The 21,254-nt window shown below is 45.9% G+C and overlaps 1 protein-coding gene across 26 annotated transcripts in view; it reads right to left on the bottom strand.

The window, feature by feature from the left end:
* EPB41 (erythrocyte membrane protein band 4.1) overlaps positions 1–21,254 on the bottom strand; it is a 97,412-nt gene that overhangs the window by 32,442 nt on the left and 43,716 nt on the right. For 14 of the 26 annotated variants that reach the window (XM_074926369.1, XM_074926370.1, XM_074926357.1 and 11 more), the window contains exons 2-13: positions 18,921–19,389; positions 16,333–16,563; positions 13,830–13,934; positions 10,741–10,783; positions 8,712–8,787; positions 7,996–8,214; positions 5,677–5,764; positions 4,970–5,122; positions 3,993–4,090; positions 3,470–3,642; positions 2,276–2,392; positions 839–967 (exon numbers count right to left, since the gene is read on the bottom strand). In XM_074926369.1, the coding sequence (XP_074782470.1) occupies positions 839–967; positions 2,276–2,392; positions 3,470–3,642; positions 3,993–4,090; positions 4,970–5,122; positions 5,677–5,764; positions 7,996–8,214; positions 8,712–8,787; positions 10,741–10,783; positions 13,830–13,934; positions 16,333–16,563; positions 18,921–19,389 (1,901 nt within the window). The remainder of the gene's footprint in view (positions 1–838; positions 968–2,275; positions 2,393–3,469; positions 3,643–3,992; positions 4,091–4,969; positions 5,123–5,676; positions 5,765–7,995; positions 8,215–8,711; positions 8,788–10,740; positions 10,784–13,829; positions 13,935–16,332; positions 16,564–18,920; positions 19,390–21,254) is intronic. The other 12 variants (XM_074926379.1, XM_074926373.1, XM_074926372.1 and 9 more) reach the window with 2 other exon arrangements.

Here is a 21,254-nt window from a genome sequence, read left to right as displayed (position 1 = left end):
CAACTTAACCACAGTAAAAAGCACTACTCCAAAATACAAGATATAAAATATCAATCATCATCGCCCTGAAAACCAAGAAAACGGTCCCTACTGGGAACAAAAGTGTCAAGAGGAGGAAAAAGTGCAGGAGGTGAATGAGAAGAAGGGGCAGCTGAAGCAGGGGACCCCCGGGTGTGCTCAGGTCTGGCACTGGCTGCTCTCTGCTCTGCTGCAGCCTGTCCCATGGAATATCCTCAAGGTGAAGTGCAGGGGCTGGTTTAGTATTTTTCATAATATTCAAGAAAACATGTGAAGTTCCCAGTTACTTCCCTCCACGGCTTCAATCTCCTCTTCCTGCAGTGAGTAACCAACTCTGCTTTTAATTATAATTAGCGTGGATCTGTCTGCTGCAGTGAAGTTCCTCTGAAAAGAAACCCCAACTAGGGAAGGCAGCGGCTCCCTGGCAAAGAAAACCAGCAGAGTGCAGGTGACCTCCAGCAGTCCCAGAGCACGCAACCTGATTTTCAGGCACCACACATTCCTACAGCTCAGGGGAATGAACCTTACAAGAAGGGACAGTAACAGCGGAGTGTTAAGAGGCCACTGCACACTCGTTTCAACACGCAAGCACACAGCCAAGCCACGGCACCTCCTCATCTCAACCAGAGGCACAGCCCAATAAAGCAGCGCTCGTGTATTACAGCACAGTTGCAAAGCAAGAGTGTGATTTTAATGGCAAGGAACACCACTGCAAACAACGCAACCTCTGTCCTACAGCACCGCATCACTTCAACCCAGCAGGTCACAGCACGGGCGGCCACGGGAGCCGCACCGATGGCAAACGCCGCTGCGGCTGTACCTGACCGCGTCTGCAACGGCTCCGGGAACTGGGGCTTGGCAACGGGAACCTTAACCACCTCTACCTTCTCCTCCTCCTCTTCCTCCTCTGCAATGGGTTTCATTTCAAAAGCTTCAAGAGCGTGTTTGGCTAGAAAGAGGTTTGCATGCATTAACAGAGGGGGGTTGGAGAGCGACGTGGACACACAACGGTTGCTGCAGCAGAGGAAAGAGCGAGAGGAGATCCCTCATCCTGGAGAACAGCAAGGAGGTTTTTAACCAGGCAGCTTAACAGCAATTTTGCACCACACATAATATCGGTCTTTTTAGTGCTGCCAGGCCCAACAGTGTATTGGATGAGAGGAGAAAAAACATCAGCAAGCTTTGCAGGCTTCTTGCCCAGGAAGGGGTGCATGGGGACACGCCAACGGCTCTCGAGTGCGGTACCAGGCAAAGTCTGGGGAGGTGCAGGTGCTGGCTGGTAAAATCCAGGAGAGACACCCCCAAGCTCCTCTAGATAAAAACCTCTACATAAACTAGCAGCTTTAATTAAATGTACTTGAATGAGCAACTTCAAATCTAAAGATTAAGAACATACAGCTGTCTACTCTGGTGTCTTAAATTCTCCACCTTCTGTTTTTATGGCATCAGGTTTTCCCTGCCAGGCGATGCTGACTACTGAGAATTCCAGGCCAGACAGGGGTAGGGAGCCAGTCTGTCACACTACTTCATGAAAACTGGATCCAGATTTCATACTAGAAAAACAGTGATGTCAAAAGCACGCTGTAAAAAAAATCAGGGTGCAAGAAGGGAAGTGGAGCAGTACACAAGGCATTTGCATACGAATTATCTCCAGCCCTAATGCACCACAGGCATTCACTATTTAAGTGATGAAGACTGTAAATATTTGACAACACTGCTGCTGCGATGCACTTATTAGTATTCAAATATGCTGTTGTACCTACACACCTCTTAAGGGCATTAATATTTATTAATACTACCTAGCTTAAGAGAAATACAATGTACATGTAGCAAAACAGGTGGCATTTCTCAACCCCCCAAAAAAACCCAGAATACACTTTAAAAAATGGCAAGCAGGTCCCAGGATGAAGAATTTCAGAAGCTTTACACGAAGTTTCAAGATCAAACTTTAAAGTTTTCTAATCCACATTTACAAAAACACCCGATTTTAATAAGGAGACAGTTTTCAAATGCCACCACATCCTGAACTTTTCTGCACTTTTCCACAAGAATTAGTCTAACGAGGTGCAATGCAGAAATTTAACGAGTCTCCCAGAGCCAGGGCTCTGTTGGGCTCTCTGTCCTCTGACTGCAAAACTCTTCTTGCAAAGAAATGGAAAAAGAAAGTCGCCAGATTTGGTGAAACTTTGTCAGGAACAAGCATGTAAAGGATAGGAAAGGTGCTGCAGAAGAGTTGTAGCCACCACCACAGCTATACCTGTCTTCTCTCGGATCTGATCCATGGGTTTTGGTTCAGGAACCTCAACCACCACCACCTTCTCCTGCTTCTCTTCCTCTACGGCTCTGAACTCAACTTTTTGAGTCGCACGTTTAGCTGAAGAAATGGGGCACATGTTAACGACTGCCCACACAGCAGATGGAAAAAGGCTGCAGACTTCAACGGGGACAGAAGCGTTACATTCGCAGGCTGCTCTTTTCCAAGCTCTGACATCCCGGTGCAGGATTGCAGCGGGGATTTCTCTACTCATCTGGGGTCGTAACAGTCTACAGGGCATGGCCAAGGGGCAACCAACAGCACGGGCTGCGTCGTGCCTGAGCAACCTCACACCCCCAAACTGCCAGCAAGCAGGCATTTTGCTCTGCTGCGAAACAGAGCTCAAACCAAGCAGCCCTTCCCTCCTGGCCCTGAGGCATGAAGCCCGGGCTCGGCTCGGGGTGTCCCAAAGCCCCGTAAACCCACACCAGGAGCAGGAGCAGCCTGGCTGCTGCTGGCCACGGGGCACGGGGGCAGCCAAGCTCTCTCCTGGTTTGCAGCACAACCTCAGGGCTCAAAGCAACACTGTTCCTGCTCTGTCAGGTGCCCTCAGTGCAGAGGGATTCTCCCCTTTCTCTGGATCCTCATTTTACAGGCACCCCATCATCTAGCTCAAGGGGAGCAAATTTAGGCGCTCCCCGTTCCACGCCTCACCTCCTCTAGCCTGCTGCTATCTGGCTCTTTTAAAAACATCAGGGACAAGCCCACCTGACCAATATGCCACAAACTTCAGCGTTAGCATTGCTTTAACACACTGAAAAAGCTTCAAACAATTGTGGCAAAAAAACCTCCTCAATGAAAACTATGTCATTTAAGAACCTACATTAAACAAAACAAATCCTACATTAGCTTAATTCCTGATTTTCTAAAAGTAAAATGCATTGAGATTGAATGAGGAAGTATCTTTACAACCAGAACTTCACCGTAAGCCTTCAGCACCCACCTACACCCTTTTTACATCAGTTGGTTCTTGCTAGTACTATCGGTTTGCATTTCATAACCAGCCTTTGTATTAAAGTGAGAAGTTTTGCTTTTTTTTTTTTTCTTTTTAAGCTGGGAATTTAGGTGGTGTTTAAGAAGTATTTCTGCACTCTGTTGAGTCCAGCCACAGAGAGGGAAGAAGCAGCAGACACTCACCTCCATCGAGGCTCCTGGAGGCTCGCTTACTCGCCGTCCGCTCGAACTGGGGAGCGGGTCGGTCGATCAAGGCACTCGCCTGCCTCGTCTGCGCCTGCGTCCGCCCGCTGTAGCGGAACTTGGAGCCCAGTGCCAGGAACCTGCTCTTGGGGATGGCCTCGGTGGAAGTCAGCCTGAAAAGCACACGCTCAATTTTAAAAATCATACCTCCAGATCTAGGAAACGTCAGGTAAAGAGAAGTTAAAATACAAATTAAAGAAGCCTCTTGCATACACTTGATTAACAAAACAAAATGCACTAACAATGAGCCTCACACCTACATAAGCTACAAGACCTCTGTCTTATGAATCTTACGAAGTGGAAGCTGCCTAGAAATTTATTCAATATAAACAACTTCATGTCTCTGCAACCATTTCACTCCAATCTCTGTGAAACCCTAAGGAACACTGAAGGAGTGCTCATTTTCAGCAGCTGACCTAAGGCATTGGTTATTCAGGGTGAGCCTACTGTTTAGAACACCCACCTGAAAAACGTGTGATGTTCAACACATACTTTCCACAGCTTCTTCGCTGCCCGGTAACTTGGTAGCTTGAACCCAATTGTACTTTCATACTGTTCTTGCTGCAGAAAATAGAAGTTATTTAGGCATGGCAAGAAATAAATGTGGCAGGAGTCCAGTCCCCAAGCCCATCGATCTGTTCTGCTGTGGCACAATCTACTGGTCTAGCCCAAGAGCAGCTGAACTCACTGCACAACGTGCAGGAGGAGCTTGGGTCCAAGAAAAGACAAGGCTTGGGCCATCTCTCAGGATGCGCCAGGATGTGCAGAGGAGCATGATGTGGGTTTTTCGGCCATTCAGACTCACTTATCCCCCCTTCATACTGCCCAGCTATGGGATGGGATCAAATATTGACCTCCTGGCAAGGCTGTGTCATGGCAGCTGAAGCAGGAGGAGGAAGAAGACGAAGAACAAGGCAGACCCCCATTGTAGCATCTCTCCCCACTGTGTTTCCAGTGACCAGACTGTTCCAGGGATCTCCCCGTTCACCAGAGGCAGCATCAGGGCAGCCACCCCCTGTCTGCTGCAGGCTGAGTGAAAAAGTATATGTCTGTATTTTTTTCATTTTCTTTTTTTTTTTCTAAAAAAAATGAAAGCAAGACAAAGAGCCTTTGTCTTTTCCCGTTCCAAAAAAGGAGTTAGCCCTCTCCCAATTTCAAGTGTGAATTCCCACCGGTTTCCTCTGGATGCTGGGAATACCACGCGGTGCCAGGAGGTGGTGCTGGATGACATGTTGTTTAAACTGTCACCGGCTGGTTTACAGCTTCAGCAAGGTCAGCGGGCTCTACCTGAACTTAATACCAAGCCCAGATCAGCAACCCTCTGATGCTCACCAGGAGAAAAGCCTGCTCCCTCCTCCCCCTTTGTTTTAGTGAAGCCCACATGCTGGTGATAATCAAAAGGCAATTAAAGAAGACACAAGGACAGAAGTCAGAACGTACTTCCCCTGGCCGAATCTTAATAAAGAAGCTGCTGCGTTTGTAGGAAATCTTCAGGACTTTGGGCCAAGGGAAGCGGTTGATTCTCAGTTTATCTTTGTAAACAAGAAGGCCACTGGCACAGACTCCCAGAGTGATATCCACTCCTTCCAAGTCCTGAGGAAGCAGATGAGGATTTAAGCAGTGTCAGAGTTACAAGTTTCAGGTCAGTGTCTGCCTTCCAAATCACCCCTTTGGTCTTCCCCCAAATTCATCTCCCCACCACCCAGACTTCAGTTTCCAGCTCCCCATGCAGCCAGGGCCAGGCCTGCTTTTCCTTCACATTTCTCCTTACAACCTCCTCCCTTCTGCTGTTTGCTCAAAGGGCTGATCTAGAGTCTATCCTGCATTTCCCTGAGCAGACTGGCTCACCTTGCAGGCTCAGAGCCTTATTCTAAGTTCCTCACAGCAAGGACCTGTCTACATCAGTAGCTTTGCAAATCTTCCTCTCATATATAAATCATAAACAGTCGGCAAGAAGCACTTATCTTACAACACTTGCAACAGTGCTTGAGGCACTTCTGCTGTGTGTCTGTGTTTCTGTACCAGTAGCCAGCTTACTTCCTACATCTTTCAAAAGGAGCCTCCTGAAACAGGTAAACTTGCTCCCGCAAGGGAAGGATAATCAAATTACAAAATCTACGGTCAGGTGCACGCGTGCCGATTCTCACCTTGGCTTGGTGAAGGTCGACTCCATACATAGACAGCTTTTTTGCATTCTCAAGAAATTCCATGTCTGCTTGGGCTGGAGTCATGGATCTGGGGAAAGAGAGGAAGGGCTTGGTACTCCCCTAACTGTTGCTTTTAGGAGGGGACAGATCAGACTTCAAAAAAACATTTACTTGCAAGATTTTCTTTTGCTTTCAATACAAACAAATCTGTGCCCAGATGATGAATTATTAAATTACTCTGAATGGACAAATCCGTGCTTTGAAACATCCTCATAAAATGGATGCACTTTATGTCTGTAGAGCTGAACAGACACTAGAGAAGAAAGCAAGGAAGTACAGTGAGGGGCACAAAACTTGATTCAGTGGAAGAAACACTAATTCAGCCAAAGGCAAAGGGTGACAGGCACTGTCCTCCCAGACCTCCTGCCTCAGACCTCCCCAAACCCAGCTATTGTTCTCCAAACCAAACGCAAGGACAACAGCTGAGACCACTCGGCAGCGAATCCTACTGGGGCAGAGCAGATGAATGAGAGGTTTTCTGGGAACAGATGGTACCCTGCCTGCAGGAGGGGCAACACAACACAACTTCGCTTAACAGAAACATCCTGATAATGGAGGCTATTAGCCACATTATTGAAGTGCCCTTGTTAATAAGTTTCTGGTGTATGAGGTACATCTAACAGCTCTGTTGGGAGAGTATTCAGTTGCATACATTTCCTTTTGTCCCCTGCTTTGATGTCTTCCTTACTGAGCACTCACACACTTCTTGTGTGCGATGAAAATAATGGTTTTAGTGGTAGGAGACAGGGCAGACAAAGACAACCCTAAGGACAACCCTCTAGGAAAGACCCAGGAGCAGACGCCATCTCCAACATGTGCCTCGTGCTCTGCAAATAAAGCAGCAAGAGGCAGAGCACAGTTTAGCAGAGTTTTCCCACTGAAGCCCCACTGGCAGTTTAATGTTCACAGAATAGAGACCAGAAATTAAATGGGTACACCTTGCTCCTTCCTGCACACACGAGCAGGTTAAATATAACTACATCCTATACCTTGAAGTATCCTTCTAATGAAGCCATGAATAATTCAGCAACATGATCTGCCACTTCTAGCACAGCTAACAGCCTTTGACTTCCAGTCATGAAGCTTGTCAGTGGCCCAGTACTTATTTTCCCTCATTTCCTCTCCTCTCAGTGCAAATGGAGGGGAATCAATTTAGAGTATTGATTTGCAGGGTTGAGCAAGGTGTTAATTGTAGCTTTGGTCACAGCTGGGGGCACACATCCACCCCTCCCTACTGCACTCAGGTTATTAGTTGCCGTCTGTCTGCGAGAAGATCTCCTCTTTGCTCTGTTCTCGTTATTAGTGCATCAACCAGCAGCTTTCCACAGGTCAAGGGGCTGCCAGTTGAAGGCCTTGGTATCACCAAGTGGTTTTATGGGCTTTTTTTTTTTTTTTTTTACTCCCCTAAAACCCAAATGTGTCTTTGTGAGGGTGCGGAAGCTGCCAGCTGGCCGCTCTCCACACCAGCCCTCTGCACTGGCGAGCACACAGCTCCACACAGCTCCTGCAATCCAAGCGCTCAAGAGTATCTACGAAAATAAACTCAAAATAAGATGAGGATTACTGTCACACTTTAATCGGGTACCAGGGCGACTCCCAAGGGTCCTTCCACCCTACCTGAAAGGAGACATCTGCCCAGGTCATGGCCATGTTGGGAAACGCGAGGCGGACAGCCTAACTGCAAGTTTATACCTCCTGCATCATCTGGAATACTTCCATGTTAGAAAGTGTTACTCATTAAATGCGACGGCAGAAAACCCCAAACATGCTGTAGGCTACAGCATATACAGAAAGAGGCAAGATCTGCTCCAACCAGACTGCAATCCAACAATTACATAAATCCCAAAGCAAATATTAAAAAAAAAATTAAGAGGAAGGGCAAGATTAAAAAAAGCAAGCTTTATATTTTCACATGAAATAAAACCCACTTTCACAGTTATACTGTTGAAAAAGAGCACCTGTTGATAAATGCAAGACTCTGTACCTGCTTTTGGAAAATATAGTTTCTTCTTCAAGCAGGAAAAAAAAAAAAATCCAGCTTCTAGAAAGATTTTGTTGTAAAGTATTAGAACTTTTTTAGAAAGCTGATGTTCTCAGTAGCTGAAAATTCACACTGTACTGCTAAAGATTCTGTTGACAACATAAAAAACCTGGTGCAGCAGGAAACCAAAAGCATACAGCAGAGGTGGGGAAAATACCAAAAAGCCCATTATTTCAGGCTGCTGTGCAAAAACAAGTCCTCCAGCTGCTACATCTTACCTGTATGTTTTATGAAGCTCCATAACCTTCTCTTCGAGCTCCTTTGTCTGGTTTGGGGCCAATTTAAATTCACTGATATAATCTGGGCTGTGTAGATCAGGGTCGTAATCTCCCAGCTCTGACTGGACTGTGTAGGAACCCAGCAGAGCCAAAGTTGCAAAGGAACAGGGCAGCCGCCCCGTAATAATGTCTTGTCTAAGCTGAAGACACAAATAATACCTGGGGGAGAGGAGGAAGCAAAATACTATTTACAGAGAGCGTAGAGAAACTTGAGAATCCAACAGAATCTCTTTTTTAATGCCACTGATGAATGCAACATGATGCTTGTTTCTAATTTCTACCTGAATTTCTGCTTATGGGTTAATATTCCCGTGGTAAACAGCATGGAGGATAGAAGGGCTTAAAGTCACCTCCACTCTGCAAAGTAAGTACAGGACACTTATGAACAGAAAAACTCGCTTTTAAATAAAATTTTACTTTTCTATATGCATGCCAGGATTATAAATGACACTGCTGTACACATGTGGACTTCAGTGGAAAGTGGAAGCATCCCACACACCCACTAAAACCAAACAAAACCCCTCCCAAACCGTTAAGACATCTGATTTCCTTGCCAAAGGATGGAAAAACACCCAAATACTAAAAATTTCTATTCAATATTCACTGCTCTGCTGAGCGAGCTCCCTGGCTGGCAGCAAGATTCCCAGGTAGTTCACCTGGTTATGTCCTCCGTCAGCTGTGCAGGGTCCGGTGGATAAAACTTGACATTGAAGGTAAAATCCCAGGGGCCTCCTGCAATAACAAAGAAGAGGTTGAGAAAAATAAATACACCAGAACAGCTTTGTGATGGCCATTACAAAAAAAAGCTGGGAATATCCAATCTGATCTTCAAAATACAGCCAGCAGATCATAATAGTGATTTTAATACTGTCTGCTCGCACAGCTGGCTGCTGCTTAGCAGACAGCGTAAGATACAATTTCATTTACAGGAGAAAACAAAGCAGGGCAGGCAAATACACATGAATAAAACACAACTTGTGAAAAAAAAGCTAAACTCATTGGCAAGAGCCTTGAATTACGTATTTTTTCATTGATTGAAAAGAAGGATTCATGAAGAGAGGTCAGACGTGTGCTGTAAGTTAATGGATTAGTACTGTTTTATCACTCAACCCAATTTTCAAATTTCTCATAAAGAGCAGATGTGCTAATTCCCTCAGCAGCCTAATGCACAGTGGTCGGGTGGTCAGACCACAGTTTAAACTCAGCACAATACAAGCATCAATCTCTGGATGAAACCAGCAAGCACCGAGACAGGAAGAGCATTACAAGTCCAGACCTAAATGTTTTAATACAGCTCGTTTCAAACCTTGAACAGCACCATTGCAGGCATTAACTGGAGCGAGAATCCACATGATCACACCTAGAATTGACATTATATGTGGTACGGACAGTCTAGGTGACACAGCTGAAGGGGTTACTCCCTCTTCTTGATAATAATCACATTTACCCACAGAAAATAGTCCTGACCGACCCATTAAGCACTGGAAGTAATTTTCACAGTTACAACTCCCTCCTGCTGTGCCCTTTAACACTAGTTCAAAACAGTATTTATGTCAGAAAGAGAAGATGCCTGAGCTTAACTTGCACAGAGATTTACTGCAATCTCAAACAGGGAGGAGGGGGGAACGTAGCATTCATGGATTTATTTCTTATGCAACGCCATAACTGGGATTAAACACAAGGCATGCTGTTTTCATTACACAGAGTTCATGACAGGTTATTTCAAAAAGACATTTTAGGTAGCAGAGGTCACCTAAACCAACATACATCGGTGTACGCATATTCATATGTAAACATGTATTAAAGTAAAATCAAATCATTTGCCATTTAACGCATCTCAGGGAACCACATTCCACAGGAGGTTGCTCATCACACTGATGAGCTGAATTTTACCTGCACAGCACAGTCAGAGCAGCTCATGCCCTTTACACACATCCTGCTATCGATTCAAAGAGAAGTTGATAAGAGCAGGAGCTTTTCTTACTCCATAGCCCAGCAGCATTTCCCCCGAGTCTGTACTCAATGATACGCTTGTTCTGCACCCCCCACCAGAAGCATACGTAAAATAGTATTTTACTTTCATAAAACAGTATTTTACTTTCAAAGCAGTCAGACTTGCTCCTGAGAGAAAACAGAAAACTCTAAAATTTATTTAACTTTGACACTGCCCTCATCTTGAACTAATTCAGTGCCAGCAGACCTTAAAATACAGCTCTGGAGAGCATTTGGTATTTGCCCTGGTACTACTCAAGCCATTTATCATTCCAGTGCCCCTATTTGGACCTCGAAACAGCCTCAGGGTCCACTCTGCTACAGGATACAATTTTGGTCAGGCTCTCCCAACCTCCTTCGAGATTTAAATGGTTCCCACTGACACCTGTCTTCCCATCCTCCAACAGGGAGCAAATTTTCCATTTCAGCATCACACGGTAGCAAGGACAGCGTGGGTCTGCATAGGGCAAACACAGCCCAAGCAATGTTTTCCCAAGGAAATGACTTTTTTTTTTCCTAAATCTAGAACATCACTAAGTACTTATGAAGAGAAAGGATGCACAGACTGCTTCAACTTGGGCTGATCCCTGCCAGACACCCTTAGGCCCCCCAGATTGCCCCACCAGAGCCATGCTTATTTAGGGAAGCAGGGAGAAACCACACACACCCACATGATAAATTCGATCTACTTACCGTGAACCTGTTTTTTTATTTCTTTGGCAGGATCCAGCCACGTCTGTAAGAGAATAAAAACATTCACAGTTTAACAGACGTTCCAGAAACACCACAGAAAACTGCAAATTGCTAAAAATACAGCAAAAAGACAACATTTGACATGAATGCAGCCATGGAAACTGGAAAGACGGTGCATTTTTTACAATTTTTACTCCAGTGTGTGGTGTCGGTGGGTGTATTTCCAACCCTTCACCTACCAGGTACTCACAGGGGAGGCATAAGGAGCAGGAGAAAAAAAACCAAGATCAGTATATTAGGGATGCAAGCACACAGCAGCAGATATGGTGCCAGCCACATCCAGCTACAAGGAGCACTTGGGCAAGACTTTATTTTCTCTTCAGAACTTTTAAAAATAGGCAAATAGGATGTTTGCATTAGTTTTAGGCACCCTATCTCCATACTTACTCTACTCAGAACAAAGATCATCAAGACTTTCTATTACTAACTCTGTTTTTTAACAACCTAATCACTGAAATATGATCGAAAACTTCCAATCACCAGAGAAGGCTGGAATTTTTTACAGGAGCATGACATAAACTTTGTCTCTTAAGTATGACTCAAGTTTCTAGCAATTATCTCCACTACAAATTTAGAAATATATCCTTTTCCCCCCCCACTCTGTAATTTGGGGGTTTGTGGGATGGTGGTGCAACATAAGCCTGAAAAAACAATTCCTGCTTTTGCCAGCACAGTCTGAGCAACTCCTGTCACATGAAGGCTGAGCCTTTCCCTTTGCAGAGGTCAGGGTGTGCCCCACTGAAGGGGACAGCGTGGTACTAACAACCCTCCTGGAGAGGCTACATTAAACCACCTTCTTCATTTTCACGTGCTCTGAGCAGGATTTGGACATCCAGGTCTCCCGAGGTGAAGGAATTAACTCACTGAATCCCCCAAGCTAATCTGACTTGACGAGGACATGTAACTTCATGGCAGGGAGACAGCGATACTTACATTTAATCTTAGCTTTTTATACGCTTGCCCCTCTAACCCATAAAACTGAGGATACGAAAGCCATTTGGAAGGTAGACATGTCACCTCCTGTCTTTTTAGGGCCACCGTTTTAAGCAGAGCATCTCTGCGTCCACGCTGGTGCCACTGGGGAGAGAACAGCTGGTAACAGGCTGCGGGCAGCCGAGCCCGGGGTGCAGTCACACACCCTCAGCACTCACCCCGCCTGATCCAGCAGACAAGTACAGCAATTAATGGCACTGTTATCTACACTGTGTCATGAATCGCTGAGAAACAATCCTCCCTTTCAGAGCAACATGAGCATCGAGCTCCTTCGGTGGTGACCAGCTGCTCTATCCACTGTCACAATCTTCTATTCCCACTGCCACCCCCTGCTATTCCCATGTGGGAAAACATCTGTCCCCAGGAAGGTTTATTCCCTAAATACCAAGGTGGAAAATGCCTCATACAACCCCTCCCTGTCCAGGAATACACACGTGCATCTTCACCTGCTCTGCACAGCTGCGGGTGAGGTGCAGAAGCTCACCCATTGGTCTCCTATTAAGATCATTTCTACCTGTCAATCAGTAACTTGATGTTGGGTCTTGTTTGAAGTTACAGCAGGAGAGACATGGAGCTTCAGAGTCTGAAGTTCAATCAAACATAACCAGAAAGATTCCCCCCCCAAAATGGTGTCTCCCCCCATCAGAGCAAAGACTTCCACCAAGCAGCTTACTCTGCACTGGAGCTAAACCCAAAGCAGTGGCTTTACCTTCCTCAGCTCCCAGCTCCGGGACACAAATTTGACAGAACTATTTGTTTTCAGTCCCTACAGTTAAAAAGCTGCACAACCTCTTAGCCCTTGTCGGCTGGGGAGGAAGGAGGTACATGATTTTGCTTTTGGAAGAATCGACACCAGCATGCCTGGACGTGAGAAGAGGAAGTCCTGGGGGTCTTGCAGCAGTGAGCACAAGTGTGAGCGGCTCCAGCTAAACTCTTTTCACTCGTAACTGGATCTCAAAGCACACCTATCCCTCCCTCTGCAAGCACAAGAAACTCCTAGAGGAAAAAAATCCAGGCTGTGTACATGGAAGCAAATTTCACATAAAAGAAAACAGCAAGGCACCAGAGATAGTAAAACAAAACCAAGACAGAACTCTGCCTGCCTCAGATGGCAATGGGGTGTTACTTTGACTGTGTATTAGAAGTTCACACTTGCAGTTATTAAGTCTAATGATAAATGTCCATCAGCCATGGTAACCTGGCCCATAAGTGAATGCTGTAGGTGAAGCACAGGAATAGTCAGAATGTGAACCAATGTAACTGGTCTAAAGGAGATAAAACTGGGCCTTTGATTTCAGTTTAGCACACTTCACCTAGCTTCATCAAACAGAGCTTGAGTAATTGCTTGGGTTAAAGCATAACCAAGGGCTTAAGATATAAGACACCACTTGAGTCTAACCAAACAAAGACCTTAAACTGAAACCATATGAGTAAGAGTTTTGGAATGAAGCGTCACGCATGTCCTTTCACAGGGAAAGGCCTCAATTCAAACCTGCTCTGGATGGCTCCAACCAAACCTTACAAAAAAAAAAAAAAAAAAAAAAAAAAAAAAAATCATCACACCAGTGCCAGGGCTGCCACCTTTTACTCTGGTGAACAAAGGCTCCAGGACTGTCAAGTCTGCCTGCAGTGTGTCATCATTCAGGCTCATCTTCTACAGCCTAAGAGCAGTTAACCTCTTCTTAAAATCACAACTGAAAAAAACTGCTGCTTTTTTAGAGTGAGAAAAGACTTCTCTTCCCCTAACTTCTTGAGCTATAGCTTTACAAATTAATGGCATCATTTCACAGTAAACTAATACATTGAATTTTCTACAGGTGAAGATACAAGTCCACATAGCTCTTTTACTAAAATCCACCTTCCTGTAGGCATTTATTCATAATTTTTGCCTCTAACCCTCTTAGGCCTTTTATGGGGAGGACACCAAAAGCAGTTTTAAGAAGAGCTTGTGCACCACCTCCTCCTCAGGGGAGATGCTCCCTCAAAAAAGCTGCATCCACCTGCGTGCAGAACAACACACAACAGCAGCTGCTTACCCTGGAGGTCGGCGTGTCCCATATGGCCAAACCAAAGTAGTCTTCTTCCAGGAGATTGAGGTGGTCACAGACTTTTTTAAGTAAATCCTGCCCCTTGGCATGTTTCTGCAAATATACAAAAGAAGTTCTGTAGGTCGGGCTGCTTTTTGCCTCCTCATGGGAGAGGGGAGAAAGGGAACATAAACAAACCACGCTGTACATTGCCAAGAAGGGAAAGAAGTCCCAAGTAGCTCAAAATCAAATCCCCTGGCTGTCTGAGCAAGCACCCATTATAGGAAAGACCATCAGGCATAAAAATTCAAACTGGAAAGGCAACGGAAACTGCAGGTCTCTCTGCTACCACCAGCTCCGTATCTGAAGTCCCGTCAAAGCCAAGCTTCCCAGCACAACTCAATAAACACTGAGGATTTGTAGGGATTTTCCCTCTCAAAGTACATCTACTGCAGCGGTATCTCCCAGCTCCAGCCTGTCAATCAGGTGTTGATCAAAAGACAATCAACGCAGGGTATGAAACTGCTGCTACAACCCACTGCTACAGTCGCCTGTTTTGGGGCAACCTGGCTTAGCAGGTCACAAAAGAAACAGCAGCTCGGAACCAAAGATCATCATTTCTGTTGCCTTTTCATCAACCCGAGCTGCTGATGAAACCCAGCTTCTCCAGTTTTTTGCCTTACACACCGAAAGCTGCTTAGCACACAACCTCCTGCCACAAGAAATATACTTTGAGCGTTTCTATCTCCTTTTTTTTTTTTTTTTTTCCTTCCCAAATCCTGCAGAAGTGAACTGGCCCTAGGAACAGATACCCTTTTAGTTCAAAAGCATGAAGGAAAACATCCCTGAGGCACAAAACTATGGCAACCAGAAGCAGCTCATTCTATTGGAGGCTCTGCTAAGAAGAAACCACGGATCCAGTGATGCAAAATAAGCTTTACTAATGCATCGCTTGCGCCTGCATCTCTCCTTTTAGTCATATTTGCATGGCAACTGATCCAAGATCATAGCCTTCTTTTATTCCAGTCCTTCAGCTGTAAGGTCTTTAGTGCATACGTTGTGACTCTATAGGTAACACAGTGCATCTGTCAGCCTGGATATTTCTTAAGGAATCGGCACTTAAAGACATCCAGGAATTAAAAACCTTCCATGGCCATCAATTGGAGACAATGCCTGAAAGCACTTATTCTTCTAGGATAAAGGCATTTGTGCTGCTCTTTGCCTACACCTTTGCAATTCCTTCCCAATTAAGTCTTAATAAATTCTCAAACTGCTAGAGCAGGATTAGATCGGCGTTAAAGCCAAGGGTACTTGTCAAGTCAAGAGGGTCTCACCAACGCAGCAGCCCCTCCTAATCCTCTCCGCAGCACCCACCACAACCCGCTGGACTTACAGAAAGAGACTTCTAACGTCCTGCTCAAGGCAGGACCAACCACCCCACCTGCAGCTCTCCCTCCCACGACAGCATCCGTGCAGCCTGCCGGCATCTGCAGGCATCGCTGCAGCAAACTCACACACAAAGCCAGAGCAAAGCATCACCAGCATGTCAGGGAACGGTTTCTTTTCGGGGGCTGCACACAAAATCCCCAGCAAAGGGGATGGTGATCAGAGCAGTGACGCTCCGAGCTGATCCCAGGCAGCAACAGCAGCAACACCGTTACACAAATGGCCAGCGCTGACCTACTTGCCCAGGATCACCCAAGGTAACAGCTTTCACAGGAGCCCTGTGCCCAGATACCCTCTCCTGGCCTGTTTAAACCAGCGGGACTGGGGAAAAACAAGCGGATGGGAATACGTTTGAATGGTGAGTACCAGATTATTAATATTCTGGACAAGTACTTCAATACTGAAACGGGCATCTCTGCTAGCTTTTTATTGCCCTGACAGCAAGACAGCCCTGTGAGAGAATGCTCAAAATAAAGCAGAAGAAAAGCTCTCACATTAAGTGTTTTGCATGGCTGTAGGTCAACATAATAATTTTAAACTGTTTACTGCAAATATATTCAGGTGTAGGCTAAACACAGCATGTTTTTCTTTGCATCCAAGCTCCAGGAGTTATGTTAGCCAGCAGCCTGATAGGTGAAGGTACCTTGGGTGAACAGAAAAGCACAAATCAACTTGACAACCCATTTTGTCCACAGGAATGGGGCAGAAGATACTGAGACAATCCCAGCCTAACACAAAAACTCTGCTCTGGGATACAAATGAGCAAGAAGATGAACAGCAAGTCAGATAAATTGGGTTTTTTTTCTGACTGACCCCCACCTTTACAAAGCAAGGCACCCTGGAAATCATAGAACAATTAAAAAAAAAAAATTCCTAAGCACCCAGAGATTTTTACAACAATAAATTGTTATAGCTTACAGCAATATTGTTCTGCAGTAAAGCCTGTCATGTAATTCACTGGCAGCAAATTAGGCCCCTATTAAATTGTGTTTGTGGTGATTTTTCAGGGGGAGGAGAAGGGAGAGGGAAAAGAGGCGAAGCAGAAACAAACACCACAAGTACTTACATCCATGGCGCACTCAAAAATGGTGTCATCCAGCAAGACAACTTTGCAGTACATGTTTCTGTGTCTTTTTACTGCTTTCTGGGCAGCTTTCAAATCCTTCTCTGCTTTGGTCTCTGCAGTCTCTTGTTTCAGCTCTGGCTTGGCACCCTCTTCCTTCGCTTCCCCTCCTTCCTTGCCCCCGAGGTCTGTGCTGGTCGGCTCCTGGTCGTCCCTCCTCTCTTCCTGCGCAGGCTGAAACCCCCCCATCACCCAAGCTGCAATTTAGAGGTGTCAAGCAAAAAAAAACATCACAAGAAACAAGCACTGCACAGGTAGGGCTGGGATCTCGCCACAGAATTAGTTATCTGACTTAAATGTGTAACCTGGGACCTGGAGCAGCACCTTACATGAGCAAGGTAACGGCATTAATTTTTAAAGCCCTTCAAGTCATTCTCAAGTCTTCATTTAATAAAAGATGTAATAAAAAATAAAAAAGGGTTGATTAGAGAAATCAGGGCCAGTTTCATCATGCAAATCTTCATGGTCTTAACGACAGCACCTTTTGGACTAGTAAGATTTTCCCCTCCTAGGACAGATACCCAGCGCACCCACTGCGCTGGCTCTCACTGGGCCCTGGGTGACTCGCTTTGCTCCAGTGCCACCAGCCCCCAGTATAGCAGCAGTGGCATTAAAGGGGGGGTCAGCGCTGAGATTTCACAGCCCTCTGAGCTGATCGAGCAGCGCTCTGCCACCAAAAAGTGAAGGCAGCCTTCATACCACTCTCCCTTTGCCTACTGAAGCACTTTGCGAGCCAGTTTAATTCACTAAAATAGCAGAAAGAGTTGCAGTTTGGTGACAGGAGGAGGAAGGAAGCTGGTTTGTTTTTTTTTCCACTGCCGTTTCAGCAAGTTAAAGGAGTTCCAGCACTTGTCAGAGCCTGCCGTGAAGTGGCTCGATGCAGCAGGAACACGCCGCCACGGCAGAGGAAGAGCAAAACCCTGTCTTTTCAGCCCATCGCATCTCATGAAATCACAACCAGGCACAACTGCACGGAGGTATTTAAAAACTAAATAATGTCCACAAGCTGCTGACTTCTGTTCCAGCAGGGCTGGGACAATCGGGAGCAGAGAATCAGTCAAAGCTCGTAATGCCCATCAGTCAGCATTTATCAAACAGGCAGCACCTCACAAATGCTTTCACAGCAGAAATATCTGCCGAGTGTCACAGTTCAAAAAGCCACTGACATTGATCTAAAATAAGAACTAAAAAAAAAAAAAGAAAAGCGCAAATGCTTCGTCTGAAACAAGAGCCCATGGTGAAGGAGGCTGTGGCTGCACACTCACATGCACTCAGAAGCAGCAAATCGAAGTTAAATAGAGAAAAAAATCACGCATTTTCCTCTTGAAGACACAATTTCTGGGCTGAAATTGCATGAAAATTTCCATCTCCTCCCCATTCTGCTAATCCCAACCCTCAGAGGTACAAAACACAAGCAGAGATCATCACACGGTTTTCACAAGCTCAGAAAATTGGGAAAAAAAAGATAAAAGGTGTTACTACCTTCTCTACAACTTTGTAATTTTAAGGAGGTGGATTTACAATGACTGCCTGCCGTTGGCAATGCTCTAACTTGTATCGCTCCAAAAGTCAGAGTTTGCAGATATGTAACACCTCTCTGGTGTTCATTCAGAACTTAAGGCAGCAGGGTAAGTAATCCAGATTTTACCACAAATGTGCTCTGACTCCGGCAATACACACAGGCTGGTCGGGTTGTAAGAAATCCACATCTCAGGAGCACCCACCTTCCTCTAACTCCAGGCAGCCGCATTAGTAACAGCAGAGCTGCCTGGAGTTACCCAAGGAGTAAGAGAGGGCGTCCAATATCCGCAAATCAATAACCAGCTGCAGCTTTGCAAGTGTTTCCCTGTGGGGGTGTCTGCTTCAGTTTCTACCATGCTTTAAAACCTTTGAATTTTGTAGGAAAAAATCACCCTGGCTGTAAAGAGCAGATGTCAGACAGCTACTAGGAGCTGGGCTCAGCCCACGTGTTGTGCAGAAATCCCTGTCTACATGATGCATAAGCAGAAAATGTTTGTATTTGGCAGGCTCAGCATCAGCCCGGACTGAACTGATGACCACGTTCTGAAATGCCACACTTGTGCTCCTTCAAGTTGATGAAATCCTTTCCCAAATCCACGTCCTCTAGCACTCTCCACCTCACGCCACTGACCTGCCTTTACTCTGCACACACCGAGGACATCCTGATGGGCAACTGCGAATTACGTCATGAATTATGAATCTGAACCCTAGTTCTGAAGTGACTTCCCATGCCTCAGCAGAGTAAAGAGTCAGCACGGGGCATTTTAAGTTATGCTGTAAGGTGTGAGCACAATTTCAGGAGCAGGTACTTTGCGAGACAGTCTGATAGAGGAATGCAAGAGTGGGAAGTACGTGATGCAACGCAGGGAGCTTACAAGAGCCTTTTTAGCATCTCATGGGTTTTCTGATCAAGCTTACCATCTTAGGATATGAAGTTTTTCTAGTTTTGGCTAAAAAGACACATTTTCAAGAAGCGAAAGGAGCACACCACATGGAGCAAGGTGTTTTACCTGTGTTTCCGCACTGCTTAAGGAGTGGAGATCTAGTGATGGATCGGTTTTGAGCTCCGGCTCAGGAGCTGCGATTGGGGCTTTCACCAAAATATCTTCATCAGGGTTGGCTCCTAATCCCGGGTCCTTCTGGTCACCTCTGACCTCTTTAGGAGCATCAGTGTCTTTGTCCTCTTCGGACACCTGAGACTTGGGCCTCCTGAGAAAGGATGAGAACAGGCGGGAGAGACCCCGGCCCTCGGAGGTGCGGCGCTCCTTCTTGCTCTGCTCCTCGTGTGTGGGTGTGTCGCCGTTGGAGGCCTTCGGCTTCTGCCCCGCCGCAGGCTGTCCCTCCGACGTCTGCTGAGCCCCTTCCTCTAGGGAAGCCTCTTGTTTTTGTGTTTCAGCAGCTCCTTCCTCCTCCTTGGCTTGCTGCTGCTCTGAACTGTCGGCATCCGCCGCTAGACTCTTCTCTGTTGTCATGATGATGCTGTAAGAGAGGTGCAAAAGGTCTCAGTCAGGAGCTTTCCAGTACTAAAGTCTGCGTTAAGCTGTTCTAACCAAGCCACAAGCACAGACACACCAGTTCACCAGTCACACTCCCCTGCCCTGCTGACTCCAGCCTACAAAGTCATTAAGAGCAAAATCATTCATTTTGCTGTTTGCTTTGATAGAAACATCTCTATCAACATTTCCCAGGCACCTTCCACCATCCGGACAGCGCTGACTCCAAACTGCTAAATGCCCTGGCACCAGGTCTGCAGCCTGACAAGAGCAAATGATTAAAAAATGGAAACAAGATTAGGGAAAGGGGAGGAGATGGCAGAGAGTCTTGCTCCACAGGACTGTCCCTGAGGTCCTCTCTTCCTCCAAGAGCCTGTTCCCCTCTGGCAGCACTGGGAGCGGAGCAGATGAGGACACGCACACGACCACGCAACCTTTCTCCTGCCACACCACGCCAAAACCCCAGCCAGCTCGCGACGGCTTGCAGGGTTACAGCATCCTTCCTCACCACTGCAGAAATCTGGAAAGAAGAAATCTGCTGCTTGAGAGAAAACTCATACAGCCAACAAGAGTCAAAAATTGTATGGCCGTGAATTTTAACAGCTGCTCACTTGTAAACATCCCTGAAAGAGGCCACAGTTCCTCACCATGAACTAAAAAGGGGGGTATCTAAACACTGCTGCTCTGCTCAGGACGCTACTCGTCAGTGTCCATCAGCTATCTGCACAAGACAGGTCCAGAGGAACCAAGCAGGCTTCAGGATTCATAAGATCTTTGCACTGCACATTGGAAAAATGTAAAATGAAAAGGTTTCTAAACAATCTCCATAACAGAGAGCAGATTTCTTCAGAGCCTGTGCTATTAAGCTGATGCAACATTTATTTCAACTTTAGCCTGGGCTGTTGACACAAAAAGATGGAAATCACATGGGAAGAATATCTATTTAAGGTATAAAGAGGACCCAAAATAATCATGCTTTAGAGAGGATAGAACTAATCTTTGCACGTTGCATCACATGTATCTGCAGCAATAAATTGTCACTGCTTACACGGAGCAAACAGCATATAATCCAATATGCCTTTCAATCTCCCCAGCTCAAACCTCAGCATACAAACATTTGCTCAAAAACATATAAAATTAAGAAACATTTCAAGATGTCACCCTCCTACATATTATTGCATTCAACAATTTTAAACTCATCCTGATTGCCAAAATAACCAGAGTGCTTGAAAGAGAAAAGCCCTCCCAGTCTTCTAAAGTACTCTTCCCTCACATTTAATGCAAAAGCTTAATATTATTCCTAATGCTGTGGTTAAAACAAAGCAGCACCAGAGATCGTCACTGAATTTGTTTCTCCTGCAACACAAATCTCCTGAGTTTATGAGGTTTGTTTTGGTTTGGGTTTCGCTTGGCTTTTTTTTGGCAAGGAGGGCTTTGGGAAAAGCAGGGATGGTAACCCCCAGGGTCTGTGCTCCCACTGGAGTGATTCGGAGCTGTGTCAGGTTTGGGACAGGCTCTCTGAACTCTTTCACACTCCTTCACTTGGATTTAGTCCCACCAGCCAGCTCTGGGGACGAGCTGCAGGGCCCATTTTAGCCTGGTCTCCTGCAGAAGCCAGGTTTAGAACATCATTCCCTCCTCTCAGTGAGCTGCTCTGGGTTTCTCCAGTGGAGGCCACTGAAACAGCAGCTTTCTACCTGCACTGAGAGAACAGGGATGCAAGCAGCCAGCCTGCACGGGCACCCACAGGCACCTGATGCACCAGGGGGAATCACTGCAAGGCAAAGATAGGGCTGAAACCCAGATGTGGCAATGCTCTGAGCTCGACAGAGATGCAGATGTGCAGAAAAC

The sequence above is a fragment of the Athene noctua genome, chromosome 24 (genome assembly GCF_965140245.1).
Source record: "Athene noctua chromosome 24, bAthNoc1.hap1.1, whole genome shotgun sequence".
Lineage (NCBI taxonomy): Eukaryota > Metazoa > Chordata > Aves > Strigiformes > Strigidae > Athene > Athene noctua.
This window is presented reverse-complemented; position numbering and strand designations above follow the sequence as displayed.